Here is a 15,836-nt window from a genome sequence, read left to right as displayed (position 1 = left end):
ACAATAGTTCCCATTATTACAAAACGAACTGGTTCAAGCCCCACGGCACTCCGGTGTGACGGGTCTCCTACCGCTATGAGCTACTCACCAGCCAGCCTTTCCCAGTAGTCAGCTTTAGTATTTCACTTCCTCCTAACTTCTGCTTCTGCCCATAGCAGGCACGTGGGGGTTTTTCCTCCAGGAACCTCTGGGCTCTGATGTCGTAAAACAACAAGGAACCTTGCCCCGTCCCCACTGTGATGATGTGCTCATAGAAGCTCACCGACCGAATACCTGTCAAACAGAGAAGGGACACACAATGCAGTAAGGAAGATGGATGCTTCGGCTCTGCCGTGCTGCTGCTTGATGTCTAAAATTTTCTTTAAGAGAATACCTACTGGTATTCTCCACAACACATAAGTTTCCCCACTGCTAAGCAGCAAAACAGATAAATCCCATGGGTACTACTGAAACAGCAGCTTCAATTACATACGCTACTTCCCGCTTCTCTGAGGCCACCAGCTACACTGATGGTGCGTAGTAAGAAGCTCCATTCTCAGCAGGCCTCAGCTCTGCCAGATAAGCAAAGATCATAAGCCATTTAGGATCAAGAGCAGCTTTGTTCTGTCTGCCACAAGCCTCTATGTGAACACACCACGGTTGAGTACACGGCGGAAAAGAACGTCACACTGGTTCCCTCCATGAGCTCACCCCCTATCCAGCTACCTCCCAAACTGCGATAAGTGACCACATGAGAAAAGTTACTGTCCCAGCTGCCATGAAATGCATTTTGCTGATCAAGAGGTGAGCTCTAAGAAAATATAACCATAATAATCACTCAGCATTTTGCTGCTAAGATAGATCAGGCTCTTAAATAATTTTCAATCTATCTGCACTCAAATGTCACCACACAAGCACACCTTATTCTTTGTAGCTGGCACTTCCCACACTTCACCTAGCAATGAAAACAGACTAGGAATCCTACGACCTCAGCAATACCATGTGAGACCAGCACATGGGAAGCTACAAGTTTCCAGTCCAAACAGAACATTCTAGCACAATTCAGTTATGCCATTAAATTGGGTAAAAGGAGTACATTTTTTTTTTTCACAAAATCTAAATCCTCAGCTAAACAAGGATCCATTAAAAACAGTCTTGAGGAGATTCTGCATGGAGGGACTCACAATTTGTATGATGTCCTGTCATCTCATCTCTATTTGTTGTGCAAAAGGTTTGTTCTGTGTAAGCCCGTTACTGCAAACAACTCTTCTACTCAGCTTAAACCCCACCACATCTAAGCTTGTCCTTCCTGCACAACATGACACCAGGTTATAAACTCTAAGGCTTTTAAAGCCATCTCTGAAGTAGCAATGAATTACAGCCTAAACAAGCATTCAAACAGGAGGGGAAAGGAGTGAGTTACGCCAGCTACATCCATATGCCAACTGCTGTCACCGTACCAAGTGGGACTGAACGTCACAAAGCTTATACTAGAAAACACCCAGCAGGAAACACAACAGCGACATCAGAGAGGTGTGGATGCACCCAGGGAGCTTCCACTTCCCCTTTGTACACAAACACATCCTCATCCTTCCGCCTCCGCAACCTGACGTGACATCCACAGCCAGCAGTGCCTGTGACACGCACTTGGAACAGGCAAGGCCACATTGTTGTGCCCCAGATGCGAGGTGATGCCTTGGCTGCAGGCGTTAACAGGTGGAAAACACCGTCCCAAGTCTCATAGGTGCTGAAGCAGATTTGCCAGATCTGTGTAAGAATCTCCACTTTAATTCAGAGAACTACAAATGCATCTGAGCGAGGTGAAGACCTCTCCGTGACCACCAAGGGCCTGGGTTTGGCAAATACACACAGAAAGCTTTAAGCCCTCTGCAATCAACAAGAGCAGTCACGAGAAGGAAGGCACAAGAGGGGACCTCTTCTTATTTTTGCTCCAAAAGCACTCTTGACTAGCAACCCAGCAGAACACTTATTTAACGGAAATGGGTGATGCAGTATGAAAGCAGGGGGCATATACTTTTCAATGCAATTTATTAATAAAAAGCTGTAAAATGCAGAACGACTGTGGATCTCTCTTTAATCAAAAAAATTAACTGACGCAATCTGTGATGTACACACTACTATGAGGACATTTAGAACAAGCTTTCAAGGACAGCACTTCAATCGGTTCCTAAGGGCCTGAAGTACCTCAGATTAATCATTCCCATCAAACTAACAGCATGACCTTTGCCTAGAACTGATCACAGTAAACTCTCCAACATACCCAGCACTCTGTCACCCGTTGACCTGGACCACTTGGGTCAGCAATTAAGTCTCGCTCCTGAGAGGCTGGGAGGCTCCACAAATCCCAGAAGGAAAGATGCAGCAGCATGTCCTACACAAGGAGTGGAAGCAGATTCTGTGCTGCGCAAGCTCTGTCCACTACATTAACACTGCTGCCTTCAGAATGCAAGTCATAGGCACACAACATTGCACTGTGCGCCAGCTGAGCAGAAAGCAGATGTTCGTGCAGAGCAAAGACTAGAGTCCATGGCCTGCACATCCCTGTGCAGCTGCTAAGAGCAACACTTACAAGATGCACTAAAAATCATCAGCTACTGTCTCGGGTAGAGCAGACAGGGTTACACGGGGTGAAAACCAGCCCCAGTTCCAGTCTTACTAAGCAAGAATGTTTCTCTCAATTGGTTTTGTATACAACAGTAATGACCTGAAGTTAATGTGGACTGGCCACATTCAGCAGGTGCATTTGGAAGCTGAAAGCACATTCAAGTAACACTTCAAAGCACTTAAAATCAACCCAGATTTTAGTCTGCAAATCAATAAACCACCCACTTTCTAGAGGTGCTGCCTCAGTCCACATCCCAGTGAGATCAACTGAAAAACTCAATATCTTCCGAATTAATGTTATTAAGTGCCTCTACGATGATGGCAAAACCAGATCTACATCTGCCAACTATGGAGAACAGAAAACATCACTGAACACAGGCTTTCTCCAAACATGAAGTGGAGATGCCCAAGAGATGTCACCTACACACAGATCATCCCCCAGCAGGGACAATCACATACTCAAGGCAGAAGATTTCAGCCCCCACTTGGCACCACACTCCAGTGTCTTGGTGTTGCTTCCTGTTGTGGTTTAGCCCCAGCCAGCAACTAAGTACCACGTTGCCACTCGCTCACTCCTCCTCCTGCCCCGGTGGGATAGTGAGAATTGGGGAAAGAAAAAAGGAAAACTCGTGGGTTGAGATAAAAAAAGTTTAACAGGACAGCAAAATGTTAGGGAATAGACTGCCTTAGTTTAATGAATTATTGGGTATTCTGCTTTGTAGGGAACTTGTTTAGAAACTGCTCATATTGCAATTGCTTAGCATAGGTTTGCCTAGCATAACTTCTGCAAGCTGTGAACTTCTGAACTTTCTGCTTTGTTAAGTAAAAAGGGCCTCAGTCTTCAAGCTAGAAGATAAGAGGAGCTGCATCCCTGGAGATAAGTAAAGGAAGAGAACTGTGTCTAACAGAATACTCTTTTTGGCTATTGCAAAACAGCAAACAGCAACTAAAAGTCAGGGCTTTGATCGATGGCCCACCTCACAAAAATGAAGAGATACAATGAAGAACAGGGAGACCTCACACTCCAATTTTGCAGTTGGTCTAGAGTGACATGCAAGAGGTGGGGGCCTGGATTGGGGGGGTATAATCGTTCAACTTTTTTTCTGCTGAGGATGCCTCTTTGGGAAGCACCAAGCTCAAGCTGCTCTATGCTGTACTTTGTGAAGCAATTATTTATTTTAGAAGAGTTTGTGGAATCCATGCCTGAGTTTCTGTTGCAGGAAATCTTGGGAAAAGGAACCTGCCTAAGAATTTGGCACCCCAGATGGGATCCATGGCCACCACCTTCAGAACCTGTTGGCAACAAGTGGTTCACCTGGGACCTTGGGAGAGTGCGAGGCGCCAAAGGGTGAGTGTTAAAATTCCTGGAGTAGATTTAGTGAAAGTACTGCTGCAGCTTGTTGGAGAGATAAACAGTAACAATAATGACAATAAAAGAATATACAAAGTGAGTGATACACAATGCAATCACTCACCTTCTGGAAAATTGATGTCTAGCCCTCTTCTGAGCAGCGATTCCCTCCCCTGGCCACCCTCCCCACTTTACATGCTGAGCATGATAGCATATGGTACAGAATATCCCTTTGGCTAGTTTGGGTCAGCTGTGCTGGATGTGCCTCCTCTCAGCTTCCTATGAAAATTAACTGCATCCCAGTAGAACGCCGGACACTTCCCTACAATACTGAAGGGTGACAGTTTCAGGATCTCCACAGAGACCTCGCCAACAGTGGGGCAGGACAAGGGCTGTTGCGGCTAAGTTGTTCAGGTGACAAGATGAGCTGGTAAAGCACCTTTTCTTATATTATAGAAACTTCTCCCATACCTGAAGGAAGCACATCCTGACATTTATCTAGATAGCACCACTCAAACTCCAGTAAAGCACCACTCAAACTCCAGTAACCACATAAATAAAACTTTCTTAATCCTTGCCTACATGCGTTCCCTTTTGATAAGTTACCCAAAGAAGAGATGGATGCCTAGAGCCAAGCTAAATAGGACTGCAACTTATTAGTCTGGGATTTATATGGTTTAAAATGGGCAACGCAGCACAGTGCCTTCTCATGCTTGAAAATAAAGGGTATGGGAAGAAGCTCATGGAACCATGTACCCTGCAAACCCTCACGCTTGGTCCTGGTGTAAGATTCAATTGGACACACTGCATCTACATCATAAAAGGAAAACAGCACCCAACCTGCAAACTTTTTCTAAAAAAAGAGTGGAGCTTTTGTATATTTAAATCAAATAAATATACATTGAAAATTAAGAGTGTCACTCATGGCTTTAAAATTACAGAACAAGCATTCACTGACAGGATGGACTCACAATATGACAGCACAGAGCAGACAAGAAGCTTTTTTCTGTTCCCAGAGAAAAAGGCAAGAACAGACAGCATTAACAGTGGAACTAAGATTAGTTTTTCTTTAAGGTGAATCAAAACAGTAAGACACAGTTAAAAAAAAACAGTAGAAGTAAAAAGTTCAGTAAACTTCAGTTCATTTTTAAAAGTTCAGTAGTATTTGGATGGTGTACAACTTACTTGACTGTAAAAGCACCAATGTTGCCTATCCTATTTCAGAGTTGCTTTCAAGCTTGGTTTGCTGGTTGCTCAAGGAATACTGTCATAAAAGCAAAACCTACATATACTACCAATGATTTCGTCTACCACACAAAATGTCCTTCCTATTCATTAAAAGCTTATCTTACTGAAGTCTTAATAGCTACTTCTGCAAGCAAACCTCTTGAAGCACCCTTTGACAAGTTTCTTACCACTGCCTCGTTCTTTGGAACAGACGGATTTCACATTGTGAGAAGGCTGCCTGGGATCCAGAAAGGAGACGTGCGCCTGTGATCCTACTGCGTACACTGACCACTCCTGACCGTAGGCCAAACACACGTTCTCCCTGCAGTATGGCAACTTTGTGGAAAGCAACTGGAAACAAAAGAAAATAACAATCAATCCTTTATGAGAAAGGAGCAAGATATTAATAGAACAATTCTGTAAGTTATGTTCAAGGAAGTTGCAGTGCAAAATAACCTGAAACACAGCTAAAAAATAAGTTCACTGCCAAACCAGAACTTTTAGAGTAAAGCAACAACCTGGCACAGAGGAAATAACCTGAAGGAGATGGGATGCCTTATCTGAACCAAACTGAGATGATAAAGGCTGTAGCCAAGTATTATGCCAAAGAAAACGGGCAGTTTGGTTAATTGTTTTACATCTTTCTAAGCTGCTGTTATTTCTTCAGCAGGTGTACACAGACATCAGCTCTCAGCTGAAAAAGCTTACCTCATACACTAGCAAAGATATGTCTAGGTTTGATCTGCAATTACACTTAAATAAGTGCAACTTCCTTTATGAACACTACTAATCAAGTATCCATCGCACTCTATGCAATGGTTCACTTCAGCTAACCCAGAACTGCAGAAAGTTGAGAGCATTCCCACCCTGCAAAATAAGGGGAGGGGTGAGTTTCTCTCCTCAAGCTCTAATTTGTAGGACATCTCATTTTACATAAAGCTTTTAAGTCTTCTACAAGTATCACTGCTCTTTCTTCAAGCAATTAAAGGAGATGAAGAATAGTGAACAGCCTTAACGGCTCGGTAACTTTTGAAATTTAGCACCAGCAAACAGAAAAGTACCTTTGATAGTGTGTGCTCTGCTTTCCAAAGATGAAAATATCCATCTAGGGACACAGCTCCCAGCTCCTGTTAATAAACAAACAAATGAGAGAGAGTTTCTGTATTATATACGTCCTTACAAACTCAAACTCACATTCTCTACTATGCAGGCTGCATTCTCTGGATTGAACACATTCATACTCCTGTGCATGCTTACCAAGATAAATTTTAATTTATACTGATCTTGATAGAATGCAATAGAGCACAAAGGTGCCAGGTAGAGTAAGAATGAATAAAACAACAAATAATTAAAAATTACTTTCAAAGGTTTAGATCCTGTTAGACAATCAAATAATGAACTATTAGACAGTACAAGCTAGAGCTGGCAATTTTCTTTAGCAGCTGCCACACTGATTCTGACCCTGAAGCAAACATGTCTTCCCAGGCACTACCCTACTGAAAAGTCTCCAACACAGAGGAGTAATTAACAACTACAGCGAAAAACAAAACCCAGAGGAACACTGTGCTTCTGAGACCACACCCACCATCGCTTCAGACCTTCTGTGTTCTTTGAGAGTAGAAAGAAAAGTAGCAGAGGATGAACTGCTACTCCTACTAGTAGTAACACAAGATCAGCATGCGGAGGTTAACATTTACTGTTTGTCAAACGCCAACACAATAATGCCAAAGCCTGCTCTCCCGTATCAGTCACTTTGCTTGCCGAGCAATCCAGTAACCACCGGGCCAACAAAACAGGAACTGCTGGTCTTCGTGAAAGGGCAAGAAGGAAAGCAGCAAGAGCACTCAAGAGTGGGATTCAAGCTGCCAGAGGTACTTTGGTGTTTTATGTGCTTCTTGTAAACACCCCCTGTCACCTCTGCTTTAGGGTACAAGTCTCAAATCAAACTCACAGGGAAACTGATCCTTTTGAAAACATGATTTTTCTTTTTTTTTTTCCTACTGGACTTCTCCATTCACTTGGTGAAGAAGCAAACATGGCAGATAAAGACAACCATCTCATATACGAAAGATGAAAAAGGACCAGGGAAAAAAATATTAAGTTTCTTCTCCAGTATATTTGATTTGTATTACTTCTTTCTTCTTCTAATAACATGCACAGTTTTAGGACTTCTCAACTGTCTTGCTTATCTTACTGACCTTGTTCTTGTTGTTGAAAGCCAATGCTCGGACTTTGCAGTTGTCTGGATTGGTGTTCTCCTTGGGGATATCCTTCAGAGCCCTATGTGTTATGTGGGCATAGACAGGAACTTGAGAGAGATTATGCCTGGCGTCACTTTTGGACAACACATCCTCTGTAACTTCCCAGAGACCCATCGAACCATCCCGGGAACCTGAATGAACAGTCCATAAATTAATAGCCCATTTCACGTATATATAAACCCCCTTTTTAAAAAAGGAATAAACAACAAGCTCTGAAAGAAATAAAGGATACTATTAACTTTGTCTAGCTGAACACATTGGTGGTGCCTGTATATTAATTGTTATTAAAACATGATTTTACTGAGCTGTAAAGTTCTTAACATTGTGAACTCACTGTCAACTGGATTGTCTACATTGTTTATAAGCAGCCAGATCACCTCATCTGTTCTCAGACTGATCAGGATGCATCAAAAACCACAATACTGTACAACAATCACCATTAGAGATTCACACGTGAACTCAGAAGTGACTGAAAAGCCTACATTCAGCCTGGCTTACCAAGGCTGAGACTGACAGTCTGTTAAGCCAACATAAAAACCTCCAAGAAAACTCAGCTGAGTTTATGCCAATTGGAGTTCATTTGATTTCTGCCAGTATGCTTGTGGATATGTACGTACACATTTGTGAACAGAAACAACTATTCTGAACCACAGTTTGTGCCTATTTCTGTCAAATCTATTTTAAAATTACTTTTTTAAGCCCACGTAACCTTTTGTTTAAAGAACGTAACACGGGAACTGGGGCTGAACAAGCAAGAGGTCAGTTTTCTACTCAATCTGAAGATATTAATCAAAAATATGAGTCAATAAGACTAACAATACTGGATGAAAAAATTAAATGTCTTTGGTTTGCAGATCAACACAGGTTGATCCAAGGCCCTATTCCCATTCCTTCTGGTGTTTAGGCAATTCACTTCCATCTAAGCCAGCTCTGACAGATTTCACATTTACTTCAGTTTCTTCCCTACACAAGGTGAAAAACACATCCCTCCCTCTCTCACAGGGAATGCATAAGAAATATTTCATGTACTGAAGATGCTGGAAAAAAACAAGATACCTACACCAGACTATTACATTTACAGGCTTTTGTACATCGAAGGGAATAAGCTACAAAGGCAGAGAGCTGAAGAAAACATCTTGTTGCAATACAGGTGGTCCAGCATAGCAGAGATGGCTTTGTCCCCTCACAGATTGATTCGGTCATTTGCCACTATCGCCTACTACAGCCAAATGCAACAGTAGCTTCATAAAGGCACTTGCACAGCAACAGGCAGCATGTGATGCAACATCCTGCCATTCAATTTACGAGCTGATGGTTTTTAATGGCACCTAATCTTGTTTGTTATGGAGGCTGAATACTCAGCAGTAGAATTTCTAAAACATCTTGACATAGTTTAGGAGGAAGCTGTCCCTTTTAATAGCCCTGGCAGGGGAAAAAGGTCAACATATGTTGTTCAACTAGATAGCCCTGAAGCAAAGGAGAATATAATTTGTTGCCTAGGCTCATGCCATCCTGGCAATTATTATTCATGCCATCTGAAACTTTTGCCATGGAAAGCTTTTTCTCCAGCCAATACAACTGAGTGGAATGATGCATTCTCCTTCAGCTCTGGCAGTTCAGTCAAGAGTTTAACTTTATGCTTAGGGAATACTGAAATACACTGCTGAAGGTTCTACAGGCCTTGTTCTTGTTGAAGTTAACACAAGCAAAAGGAATAATTGAGTCTCTGGTTCTCTTTGTACTCCCCTCAACAGTTCTGACAGCAGTGAGAAAGTATGCTGCCAAATCTCAGACCTCAGGCTACATGATTGGTGTGATCTGCCATGCGACCAAATGCCCTTTCTCCTTTCTGTGGCATTTAGCTTGCCTCAAGAGATCACCAAAAACTTATTTAGTTTCTTAATTCAGGTAAAGATATTTGCTATATCCTCCACGTTTGGAGTTCAAATATTTCTGCTCCGCACTTTCAGATACAGATGTAATTGAAATCTGTAAGATTAATCAATGTCAGAAGTTAGGTGTCTTTGTTTTCTCCTGATTAGGGTCACCAGTGAAGTTCTGAAGAACTCTGTTTAGCAATCAGACTTGCAAATTGCTTTCAGTGAGTCTTCCCTGATGTCTCAGGTCTGGAGACCAGAACATGCATCCTGCTGTAAGCACCATACAACAGAGAACACGGCAGTCTTCTACTCACACCTCCACCCTTGAGCAAGGATAAAACATCAAGAGCAAAACACTTCAGTCTCACATTCTGTGCCTCTCCATTCCACTGGGTCCTTATCTTTCCCTTGGATATCTGTAATCCCTCTGCTGTTCAAGCTTACCAGCTGACAGTGGTTTTCAATGCAGATATTTGGGTTGGAGACTTGGAAGAACCAATTTTGATATTAAATTCAAAATAAAATTCCTGGATTAGCTTTTTAGTTTCTGAAAATAAAAATCTTACTGAACTAACAATTCAAGTTTTATATGAGACTCTTACGACCTGTCACCTGCAGTTGGATACCTCCTTGTACAGAATACTACACTCTGTCAGCACAGACAGTAAACTACTACATGAATGCAAGAGCATATTAGAATTGCTGCGTTCACCCAAGTAAGTAATACTTAATGAAGTTACACTGATTGTTCAACTAGTTACTAAAAAGTCAAGAACTGACCTTTTCTATTACAGCCTTCTGTATTTACTGCCATAGCATATATTACACACACAAGTGTACTAATAGCTTGACAAAACAGAATATTCATTAGTTAGCCTTTCATAGGATTTCAGGAAACTGATATTGTTTTTCTCTATTCCAAAGTTACTATCTGATAACCAACACCCCTCTTGAAGTTATTATTCTAGTGTGGAAACCTTTCCTGTTACTCTTTGTGTTCAGACACCCTCTCATAGCAACACCTACAAATAAAAGTAAAATTCCCTGTGATACTAGGAAAATAAAAACTAGACCAAGAACATACAAATAAAACAAAGTGAAGCACTGTATTAAGACCAAGAAGGGTTTAAATAGCCAAAGTAGTTCCAAATGTCCTGATAAAGGGTTTTCCCCAAGACCTGTCAAGTATGGTCCAACAGTTTAAATCTCCGAAGAGGAGGTGGGAAAAAAGAGAAATAAAAATTATTTTACCAGAAACAGCCATAGTATCGCTGATCCACGCAATTGAAAATATCCAGTCCTTATGTCCATCCTAAAAGAAAAAAGACAGATTTTTCTGTGTCATACTCTAGAGTGGTCCCAAAGCAAATAAGTGTTCTTCACTCTGATTTTTAGTACAAACTCAGAGGACAGACCTGCATTAAAAACATGCAGGAAAGATTCTAGTATCAAGCTAGAGAAGTATAAGTATCTAATACTAATTTTAACTTTTTAAAAATTTTGAACTGTATAATGAATAGAGAGCAATGAAGTGATGAAAAAACCAGGTCTCTGACCAAGGACAAACAGAAAGCAATTCTTAGGATTTAGATTTTCCATGTTGAAAGCAACACTCCTTCTATAAAGTAGCTACTTATTTCCCCAAATGCACATCCCTACTATAAGTAGTAACCAAAGTCTTGTGTTTACAATATATGACCTACAGATTAATTTTTCAAGACCATTACTTCAAGAATCTTTTCTTTAGCAGGTGAGAAACCTATAAGGAAAAATGCTATCAGGCTCTAGTTTTGTATGAAAAGCTGCGGCGTCACAGCAGCACACAAATGAATAGCAAGCCATACAAATATTCAGAGTTGTGCCTTTCTGCAGCTGGTTATCTGCTGCTGCAGAAACTCTGACCTGACCTCTGCTGTTCTAGTTAACACCTATGCGAAGTCCTGATCAAAAAGGAGAAATGAGAGAGAAGTGCTTATGGGACGCCATTATGCGAATGTAATCCTTCTTTTCTTTTTAAGACTGGCTATTTTGAAAAGGGCTCACGATACTTCAGAAATATAAGCAGTACCAGAGTATATCAAACTGACATAAAACACTGGGTTAGAACTAATCCTTAAAGCCAAGTTCCACCTCTGGAATAATGCATACATAAGCTGCACTGGAGAAGGAGAAAATTTTAACAACTTGTATCATATTTTCAGTTCCTCAAAAGAGCTTCTTCACTCAAACCAGTTTCAGAGGTCACCACCACAATTAGACTTCAACATTTAGGATTCTGTTACATCTTCAGTACTTAAAAGTAATCTGAAGTAGACCTGAATGTAGGTGAGGAAGAAGAAATCTGACTCAGAACCCTGAGAACTGTCTCATATGTTAGGTACTCTCTCTTGTTCGAGGTATCTTATCAAAAAAGACAACCTAATCAAGGATGATTTCAAGTTTTTAGATATTCTCTCTCCACCATAAGACCCCCAAATTTTAACCTTGCTCTGACATTGGGCACTTCAAGGCAGTAATAGACTTTTCCCAAATACTCTGACTTACATCTCCCACACAGACAGGATCGAGTGTAGGCAGACGATAAATTGCAAGGCTGTTGGGGTTGTCTCCACCTGTGGCCAGGAGGGTCCTCGAGGGGTTGAGCTCAATGGCATGAATACCACATCCCTGCTGGTTCACCATGCCAGGTTCACGATCTTTCAGAATGGGAATCTTGGTAATTTGACCAGTCTGGACATCTACTACAAACAACTGAGGGAGAAAAAAAAAAAACAGGAGATGCAAGTCATCATCAAACAGATAAGAAAAACAAGATGGTAAATTATCCTCCCTATTTTGATCTGTCATTCTTTTCAAGTTGGAATCCACAAATGCTGCAAGTATGGGTGAAAATGCATAAATCCCTTCTTAAAACAAGTAAACTAAATTACTGGGTTTTATTTCAATCATCCCATTTGTTTTTCACTCTAACAGAAGAGAAAGGAGTGAAATTAGTCATGGGAGGTTTCCCATTTAACAAACCCCTTAAATCTAAAACTCTTTCCCTGTTCAATAGCATGATTAAAAAAATATTGTTTTCCAGTTTCCCTGTACAACAGCGAGAGAGACTCAAAACAGCCAGGAAGTCCCAGGAGGCTCAGCACAAGTCTCTTGCCTCCCAGATAACATCCTTACCATGAATTTTTTGCTTTGGCAAACTGACACTTCATACATTTATATAATTGGAGTTGTTTTTCTGGTGATACCCAGAGAATAATAACTAAATATAGTACTGTCAGTGCAAACATCTAAAAGGGTATCTAGCTATCTACCTCATCGTGCATAAAGACTGGAAGTTGGAGCTCTATGTCACTGTCCCCTTGGCAGATAACTCAGTTATAAAGCCTTATAACTCTTCAAACAAACATTACACACAAAGATATGCCAGATATGCAACCGTAGCATTACAACCAAAACCAGAACAAAGTTTTACATGGTCTGACAAAGTGCACTTTCATTTGGGAGGCTCTTGCACCAGATCATTCCCTTTGTGTCCAGGGGGCAGCTGCATCAACAGTCAAGTAGGTACAACAGGTGGGACAAGGCTTGTGAGAGGGCAGGTGTGACACAAGGAAATGGAGGATCTGAAGCTGACTTGGCACTACGTGATGCAGAATCACAGCCTAGGATTATAATTAAATTCCATTCCATGCCCCTCCCTAAGTTTGTCCCTTCTATAAACTAAACCTCTGGAAATAAACTGAAGATGGAGAAGGTAAAAGCAATAGAAAAGAAAATCCTTTGTTATTTAAAAAATGCACAACTAAAATAAATTGTTCTGAAATCCTTTGTCAGACACTCCTAGAAGAAGAGAAAGCTAGAGGTTCTCAGGGAGAAGTTACAGGTACAAGTTGCTCACAGACCAAGAAAGTACAGCTGCATATTATTCTTGATGTACCAAACTAGCAAATATTAATGTCAAGTCAAAACCTGTTTAACTATGGTACGGCATGGTAAACTCATTCCACAGAGAAAGCAGAAATCTGTTCATTGCTATTTCTGTGTTGCGTCTAGAATGATGCTTGTGTTGTGTCTAGAATGATGCTTGTGTTGTGTCTAGAATGATGCTTGTGTTGTGTCTACAGTTATGCATCACCTTCAGCCCCCAACGGCTCTTCCTTGGTAGGCAGCAGTCTTGCACAGATGACTATTCCCACAGGGACTGAATTCTCCTGTTTAGTTCTTTGTTCTGCACACAGGTGTGGGGTCAGGCAACAGCTAAAGTGCAGCTGGGCAGGAGGGAGGCACTCCTCACTTCTCCCAAAATTTATAATGCAGTTCACTGTCTGAGACAGCTGGTAAGAGCATGATGCACAAAGCAGTCCCTCTGCCCTAACCACATCCCTGAAAATTAACACCTGCACTATAGGATCAGTACCAGTAATTCCCTCTCCTCTCATCCTCTCTTGTCCTTCCCCTTCTTCCTTCCAGCAGAAACATGATTCCCTCCCTTATCCTCCTCCAAGTACTGAAAAACAAAAAAACTAAACACAAAATCAGCATTTAAGTAGCTAAGATTAAGGCTTGCATGTGTCATCTGCAAGTCCTAAAGCTGGCAACAGAAGTGATAATTAGGAAAACACATCCACAGCTCAGGATGTCCACAGACTCAGGAAAATTGGGCTTCAGCTGTAAGAGACTCACACTTCAAAGAGCATCTCATCAGGTATGAGGACTGAAATTAAAAACCCTTCGCATTCTCCAGTCAGACAACACTATCATACATCCCTGTTTGATACAAGGTTAATAAAGATTATTCTAATGCAAAATTCCTTTAGGTAAACTCTAACCTAATCAGGCTGAAAAGGTAAAGAACTTGGACACACACAGTGCTGAAGCATCAGACCCTCGCATTTCTGCCCCTGATCTTCAACCTCGACGTCATTCTCCTACAACAAGTTTCAAAACTAAGATTTTCTCAGAAGCAGCAATAAGATGTTTTTTTGCAGTGCTTTCACCTGCTGTACCCTACTCTAATCTATCCTCAGCCTTTGAATTGCTTTGTCATTTCCTCACATCTCCTCTGGTTGCACAGTATTACCTCAAGCAGAACAGCAACTGCCCTTCGGGCAAGAAAATTCACTCGGTTAAGGGACAGGATTTGTAGTTTCAGCAGTACAGTTTTAAGCAGCAACTTCTCCCCTTGCTTGGTAAGGAACTTGGCACACTGTGGGTAGTTTAAAAACAACCACCACTACCCTAATATAAAATAAGCAAGCGCTGTCTGCGTATGCTAGGACTCTTGCGTCACCTGGGGCCGGGCAGGAAGCCACATGCTCACGCTTTACCACTGATTGCCAAGAAATTTTCCCTGTAAATACAGAAAACAGAAGCCAAGAGAAGCCAAACAGTAGTTAGACACTTCTAAAGCCAAAAAAGGGAGAAATATTAAGAAATAAGATAGGCACCCAGCTAAGAATGCAGAAAATTTAAATACTGTTTTAAGAGTTTTAAAGACACTACAGTAAATAAAGTACAAAATATCTGACTGCTTTTAATAAAGTAGAGACAAAACCACAGTATAAAATGACAAATTCAAAGAAAAAAAACTAAATTGGCCTACTTCTTCCAACCAAACTGGTATCTTCAATACATCTGCAAATAATTCCAAAGCAGTCTGGCCTCTAAGAGTCTTGCCCAAACCCCCATAGCTGAACTATACTTTTTATTTTCTTTGTCTCAAGCAGGAATAAGAACTTCTTTCCCAGCTACTCATCATATAGAAGCTAAAAACCATCCACAAAAACTGTTCCTGAATGCAATAAACTCCCACCAACCTCCAGACAGCGAATTGTGCATATTTGTCCCTTGTTTTTAAGCTTTACACATAACTTGGTTCTTCCTGCTAGTAAAATGCATGCATGTCAGCCATTAGCATGCCAAATAACTTAACGTGCCAGATTTACTAAGCCAGGATTGCTTGGGCCACCTGCCAGAAGGCCACGGACCACACTTCATCTGTGAAAAACTCAGCTGTCACGTTCTCTGCAGGACAACCTTGTTCTAACAAGGAAATAGGCTGGATGACATGACAGCAAGAAATTCATCTTCACTCTTATTTTTAAAGCAATTCAGAGGTACAGCATGCAACCGCGCTATCACTCGAGGATCAAGGCAAACAGCCATGGCTGGGTACTATAGTTGCCATAGCCATGAATCGTTATGATCCGGGCCTGTTTTCACACCCTTTGAGATTACCTGCTGTATGCTTATTTTTATTTCAGTGTGCAGAAGTGGTGAGAAGTAACTTTCGCGAACGGCTCCCATACAATTTCTATGTGGCTGTCCCCTTTTAAAACTGCTTATGATAAAGTTTATAAAAAAACTGCTTCACTTCATTGACTAGGGAACTTAATTAATCAACTTGCTGAAAGTAAATGCTGTGGCAGGGAATCGAGTATCTGAGGACCAGAGCCTGAGGTGCAAAAATCTACTCTTCTCTTACATACAGTACTGACAGCAGAACGGTTTGGC

The 15,836-nt window shown here is 41.3% G+C and overlaps 1 protein-coding gene across 2 annotated transcripts in view; it reads right to left on the bottom strand.

Annotated features, from left to right (window-relative positions):
- Positions 1 to 15,836, bottom strand: part of DCAF12 (DDB1 and CUL4 associated factor 12) — a 33,721-nt gene that overhangs the window by 9,849 nt on the left and 8,036 nt on the right. For both annotated transcript variants that reach the window (XM_065860309.2, XM_071801842.1), the window contains exons 3-8: positions 11,868 to 12,074; positions 10,575 to 10,635; positions 7,381 to 7,574; positions 6,244 to 6,309; positions 5,371 to 5,533; positions 89 to 273 (exon numbers count right to left, since the gene is read on the bottom strand). In XM_065860309.2, the coding sequence (XP_065716381.1) occupies positions 89 to 273; positions 5,371 to 5,533; positions 6,244 to 6,309; positions 7,381 to 7,574; positions 10,575 to 10,635; positions 11,868 to 12,074 (876 nt within the window). The remainder of the gene's footprint in view (positions 1 to 88; positions 274 to 5,370; positions 5,534 to 6,243; positions 6,310 to 7,380; positions 7,575 to 10,574; positions 10,636 to 11,867; positions 12,075 to 15,836) is intronic.

The sequence above is a fragment of the Patagioenas fasciata genome, chromosome Z (genome assembly GCF_037038585.1).
Source record: "Patagioenas fasciata isolate bPatFas1 chromosome Z, bPatFas1.hap1, whole genome shotgun sequence".
In the NCBI taxonomy this organism is placed as follows: domain Eukaryota; kingdom Metazoa; phylum Chordata; class Aves; order Columbiformes; family Columbidae; genus Patagioenas; species Patagioenas fasciata.
This window is presented reverse-complemented; position numbering and strand designations above follow the sequence as displayed.